Source organism: Brassica oleracea, chromosome C2, assembly GCF_000695525.1.
Source record: "Brassica oleracea var. oleracea cultivar TO1000 chromosome C2, BOL, whole genome shotgun sequence".
NCBI lineage: Eukaryota > Viridiplantae > Streptophyta > Magnoliopsida > Brassicales > Brassicaceae > Brassica > Brassica oleracea.
Genome location: NC_027749.1, coordinates 4,252,659 through 4,258,042, shown reverse-complemented (window position 1 = coordinate 4,258,042; position 5,384 = coordinate 4,252,659). Strand labels below are relative to the sequence as shown.

General features: G+C 40.7%; 2 protein-coding genes across 2 annotated transcripts in view; one reads left to right on the top strand and one right to left on the bottom strand.

The window, feature by feature from the left end:
• Positions 1-3,084, bottom strand: part of LOC106324956 (glutamate decarboxylase 1-like) — an 11,734-nt gene extending 8,650 nt beyond the window's left edge. The window contains exons 1-7 of the mRNA XM_013762958.1: positions 3,002-3,084; positions 2,666-2,870; positions 2,253-2,456; positions 1,953-2,167; positions 1,610-1,863; positions 1,407-1,459; positions 1,141-1,316 (exon numbers count right to left, since the gene is read on the bottom strand). Coding sequence (XP_013618412.1) covers positions 1,141-1,316; positions 1,407-1,459; positions 1,610-1,863; positions 1,953-2,167; positions 2,253-2,456; positions 2,666-2,870; positions 3,002-3,084 — 1,190 coding nt within the window. The remainder of the gene's footprint in view (positions 1-1,140; positions 1,317-1,406; positions 1,460-1,609; positions 1,864-1,952; positions 2,168-2,252; positions 2,457-2,665; positions 2,871-3,001) is intronic.
• Positions 3,085-3,855: 771 nt separating this feature from the next.
• On the top strand, positions 3,856-5,120 carry LOC106323206 (glutathione S-transferase T3-like). The gene is made up of 3 exons (XM_013761360.1): positions 3,856-3,960; positions 4,229-4,273; positions 4,437-5,120. The coding sequence occupies exons 1-3, from the start codon at positions 3,856-3,858 to the stop codon at positions 5,118-5,120; spliced, it is 834 nt and encodes a 277-aa protein (XP_013616814.1).
• Positions 5,121-5,384: the final 264 nt, after the last annotated feature.

Sequence of the window (5,384 nt, the reverse complement as noted above, 5' to 3'; positions counted from 1 at the left end):
TTTTTACAGCTTGTTTATGTTTTGTGACACTAAAGAAAATTAAATAAAAACCATCAAAAATATATCTTGATTCGCTGTAGCTATTAACTTGTCTGCAACTCTACGTGTGATCATCGGTCCCTGTGGATTCGATCCCGCATTACTACTGCGTACTTTACTGTGCACTTGCAGTTAGATAATCGGGTTAAAACTCGACACATCACCGACGCTGTGGTATCACGAACAGCAAGGAGTTTTGCTTCATGGTTCAACAGGCGTTCATGGACCTCAGTGACACTTGGAGCAACATCTTTGCCTTTAATCTGATCAACCACATTCTTGTACTCCTCAGGTAAGCCTCCAAGTAGCAGTTCAATTTGATCCTCATGATCATAAAGCTTGCCTAAGAGTGCAAGTTCATCAAACTTGGTGACGGCGCCTTGAAGGTACTCGTCAATTGACTTAGCACCTTTAGTGTAGTTCTTCAGTTGATCTTTGAGTTGTTTGATATGTCCGCGGCTTGGCTTGGCATAGATCAAAGCTAACTTCTCCCAGATTTGTGACGCAGTTATCGTGCGTGACACGGTTGGCTGGATCGGTTGAGTTATGGCACCAAGGAGAGCAGAGTAAATGAGTTTGTCTTGGCGATTCCAGCGTACGAACTCAGGGTTCTCTGTGACATCATCTCCTGTGGTTAGTGTTGGTGATGGGACAACAGGAGAACTGTCAAGATGCTTTGCGAGAGCATAACCATCCAGGAGGGCATGAACTTGCAAGCTCCACATGAGGTAGTTGGTGCTTGTGAGTTTGTAAACGTTTGACATGTTGATATACAGCAGCATGTTGGGGTTGAGCGAGATTGTCTCGGTGGTGTTGGTGGAAGAACTCATGACGGCTTGAGTTTGAGATCAGAAAAGTTTTGCTAGGTTTAGGAGCGTAAGCTCTGATACCATGTAGATTATGGAAAGTGATTAATATTATTAGAGCCTTTGTAGAGTGTTTATATACATAGAGAGTAGGGTTTAGGAGTAGACTAATTACATAGAGATCCTCTACTATCTATATTTACATATATATATACAATAATTCATACACAACTCATATCACAATGAAAGCTTCTAAACAAGAAGGGCATTTGAGATCTTAGTTAAGACGATTGACCTGCGAAGCATGTCGGAGATTTCGAACTCAGTGTGAGAGCTGCTATCTTTCAAGGAAAAAGCGACAAGTGGCACTCCCTCGTCTTTTGATACGATGTTGAACTTTTCTGTCTTCTCAAGTCCTTCCCTTAGCACGATCGTATTCTCTCTGCAATTCTCCATCACATTTCTATAACCCTGTTTAATAAATTTTATTTATTAAGACATGTCTAATTACTTAGCATTAGCATGATTAATAGTGGTTATAGTAATCGTGGACCGACTCACCTCGTGGCCCAATCTGATAAGTTGGTAGTATTGAGCTATGACTTGACTTGAACCTACGTTTATAGAGAGATGAATATCAATGAAGAGTGATTGGTGAAAAACTGAAGACAAATACAGCTAATTAAAAGTCTATCAATAAAATAAAAATAGCAATAAAAAAAAGTAAACATTAACTAGTTAAAATCAATATCAAAGTAAATTACCTTTAGAGAAATTGAGAGTAAAAGTGGGTTGGTCTACACCAAGATAATTGACGTGGAAGATGAGTTCCTCAGGCAAATCCTCTTTGGTTCTCCAAACCACCCAACCAATGCCTTCGTACACAAGTCCATACTTGTGACCACTCACATTTATACTCTTCACCAACGGCAACCTAAAGTCCCATTCCAATTCCGGATACAAAAACGGTGCTATGAATCCTCCACTTGCTGCATCCACATGGATCGGTGTGTCCCATCTATAAAAAAAACATGCATATATGGACGCTTAGGTCAGTTGTTTTGATTAGTGTGTAAACAATTTATTTACATGAAGCAATTTAATTACCCGGTTTCTTTGTTCTTTAGGACCAAGAGATTGTTCAAGAGTTTGACATCTTCGAATTCTCCATTAAGAGTGGAACCAAGAATGGCCGCAACACATATAGTGTTCTCATCAACCATCTCAACAGCTTTCTCTGGATCCATCACATAATATCCTTCGCTTAGTTTGACTTCTTTAAGCTCAACCTCAAAGTACCTGGCGAATTTCTCCCAACACACCTAACATTTTGATTCGTTGTTGTAAGAAAATGATCAAAAGCACAAATTTGATCACGATTATCAATCTTGAACAATCGTTATTTACTTGGTGAACATTGGCTCCGGTGACAATGTTTGGTTTATTGAAGGGTTTGCCTTCGGCTTTACGCTTGTTCTGCCATTTCCGCTTAAAGGCCAAACCGGCCAACATTATGGCCTCAGATGATCCAACGGTCCCTACTCCGACGGCTGTCTCCGTCTCTCCTAACGGAGCATTGAATAGATTTGCAATCATGTTCACACATCGGTTCTGTTTTATTTATCAAACATTAAACAATAAAGATTAATTAGTGAAACCCCACTTGATAAATGACATTGACATCGAGATTGATGATTACTATAATAATCTTAGTGAACTAGAATGTGGCAGAATCAGGGCGGATGGATATATTATATGAAACATTGGCTTTGGCCCCAAGATTTTTGAAGGTTTTTTATATATATTATATGATCCAATACCTGGAGTTCGGTGGTGATAGGGTAAGCGTGCTTCTCGACGTAATTTTTGTTAATGGATGCCATGATGAGTTTATTGCACTCAGGCTCCATCCAAGTTGTCAAGAAGGAGGCTAAGTTCAGCCTTGAATTGCCGTCAAGCATTAGCTCGTCGTGCATTATCTGATACGCAGCTTCGTTCGGAATTGAGTTTCCCGGCATCTTGAACCTGATATTAATGTTTTTAGCACCATTATGATCGAGATTACATACTTATAACATATTACATGATTAAGATTTTAATATCGTTTTAGTCAAAAAAAAAAGAAGATAGTTATATTATTGTTAGTTATATGTTACCTGGGAAGTGAAGTTCGGACGTATGGTGATGCAAATGTGGAGTGAGAGACGTCCGTATCCGATGCGGCGTGAGAGAGCACCATCACGTAGATGAGACAGAGAGTATAACACGAGATGATGAGGAGAGGGAAGGTGATGAATGGGCTAGGAGGAAATGGAGAAACACCTCATGCGTTTTATATAATGATATTGAATGGTAACCATGTGGGTTCCCAACGTTTAAATTATTTAGAGATTTAAAATACACATAAGTTAATAAACTTTATTTTTTTCTAGACAAACATATTATTAATTATCTACCAAACATATTTTAACCAGTAACAAACAGTTTGCAGAAAAATGCAGGATATGCGAATACGTTTACCCCCATATTAATTCATCATTTACTATATATATTTACTACCTTGAGTAGTGCACAGTTGATGTTTGGAATAATGTATTTAGAGCATCGTTAGAGCAGGTTTATTGATGTATCTTAATGGTGTATCTTATGTTAAATGGGATTAAAAGAAATAGAAGAAAAGAGAATTAGCCAAAAGACGTCTCCTAATTAAGGCCGAGAAGGGGCGTCTCTTGAGCGCCACGTGTCAGCCATCAATGGGAGAAAGGAGGGGTGTCCGCGTTGCTTCGGTTTCGTCTCTTCTTTTCTTTTTTTCTCTCCGGTTGTCTCCTCTCCTAGGCGAAAAGGCGATTCGACTGTCCTTCGGTGGCGCTCGTCAACGGAACGCCGTGTCTCTCTGTGGCTCTTGTCGATAAAGGAAATCGGCGTCCTTTGTATCGGTTACTCTCGTCGACGAAGGAAGCCGGCGACATCTCTCTCCTTGTGGCTCCCGGAGACGAAGGCAGTCGGCGACATGTCTATCCGGCGGCTCTCTGAGACGAAGGAAAGCGGCGAGATCTCTCTCATGGTGGCTCTCGGAGTGTTTAGGAAAGCGGTGAACGGTGACATCTCTCTCCTGGTGCTCTGATGAATTGGATAAGTCTTTGTAATTTTTTTTGTTTGGGGTTTGTGATATATGTTGTGAATGTATTTGCCATTGTTGATTTAACTCTTGGTTGGTGGTTTGTGAAAGATGTTGCCATTGGTCATTTAACTCTTCTCTGAGATGAATTGAATCGTTTTTATGTGTTAGGTTAGGTAATAAATAGAATGTTAAGTGGTTAAATGAATTGAAATAAGATATTTTTTGTGTGCGATAATGGTTGTCTCTGTTTTAATAAATACAGTTGATGTTCCATGCTGTGTTCGGTGTTAGAAATATGTCTAGTCGGGTATGGTTGGTTGGTTTGTGATCAATGCTTTGTTCTCTTCCCCGTATCTCATCTTTATTGAATCTATAAAAATATTTCCTTTCCTCTTTCTTGAATTCACATCGAACCTTGTTCTTCTCTTCCCCCTTTCTCTTCTTTGTTCTTTCTATCTCTCTTTCTCTAGCTTGCTTCTGTTATGGACTCTTTTCCATCAACCGGAACCTCCAAGTTTGTTGAACTACTGAGTCAACAAACTCTTTCCTTTGGTAACTATGAAGATAGTGTTGAACTATCTTCATCAGAAGTTCCATTTCGAGGTAGTCTAGGAACCGAAGCTTCAAACTTTGAGGCTGGAGACACTCCTGCTGAGCGAAGAGAACGAAGGAAATGGACACAAGCGGATGATATTGTTCTGATCAGCTCGTGGTTGAACACGAGCAAAGATCCTGTCGTTGGCAACGAGCAAAGATCAGGCACGTTTTGGAAGAGAATTGCTGCCTACTTTGCGGCAAGCCCTCATGTTCCTGGCCGCGAGGTGAGAGAGTCAGGCCACTGCAAGCAGCGTTGGCACAAGATCAATGATCTTGTGTGCAAGTTCTGTGGGGCCTACGAGGCTGCTAGTAGAGAAAAAAGCAGCGGGCAAAATGAGAATGATGTTCTCAGGCAAGCTCATCAAATTTTCTTCAACAATCAGAAGAAGAAATTCACTTTGGAACACGCATGGAGGGAGTTGCGCAACGACCAGAAGTGGTGCGACCTTGCTAAAAACGATGGGAGCTCGAGGAAGAGGAAGGCTGAGGACGGTCCAGATTCATCTACATCTGAAGCAACTGCGAGCAAGCGTCCCCCCGGTGTCAAGGCCCCTTAAATGATATCAATGTTCTTGATCGCTCACCTGTTTTTGATGACATAATAAATGGTCAAGCTCCGAAAGTGAATTTCTCGGTGAATGGAAATTCTTATTCAATGGCTTACTATCTCACCGATGGTATTTATCCGAAATGGGCAACTTTTATCCAATCTATTTCATTACCACAAGGTCCGAAAGCGGCTTTATTTGCTCAATGTCAAGAAGCTGTCAGAAAAGATGTCGAGCGTGCTTTCGGAGTCTTGCAAGCTCGATTTGCCATTG

Bases quoted from the DNA above. Each gene is read 5' to 3' on its own strand.
- LOC106323206 (XM_013761360.1), top strand. From the start codon at position 3,856: ATGTCTATCCGGCGGCTCTCTGAGACGAAGGAAAGCGGCGAGATCTCT. The intron at 3,961-4,228 runs GTGCTCTGATGA...TAATAAATACAG, and splicing joins ACGGTGACATCTCTCTCCTG to TTGATGTTCCATGCTGTGTT. The intron at 4,274-4,436 runs GTATGGTTGGTT...CTCTTTCTCTAG, and splicing joins TTAGAAATATGTCTAGTCGG to CTTGCTTCTGTTATGGACTC.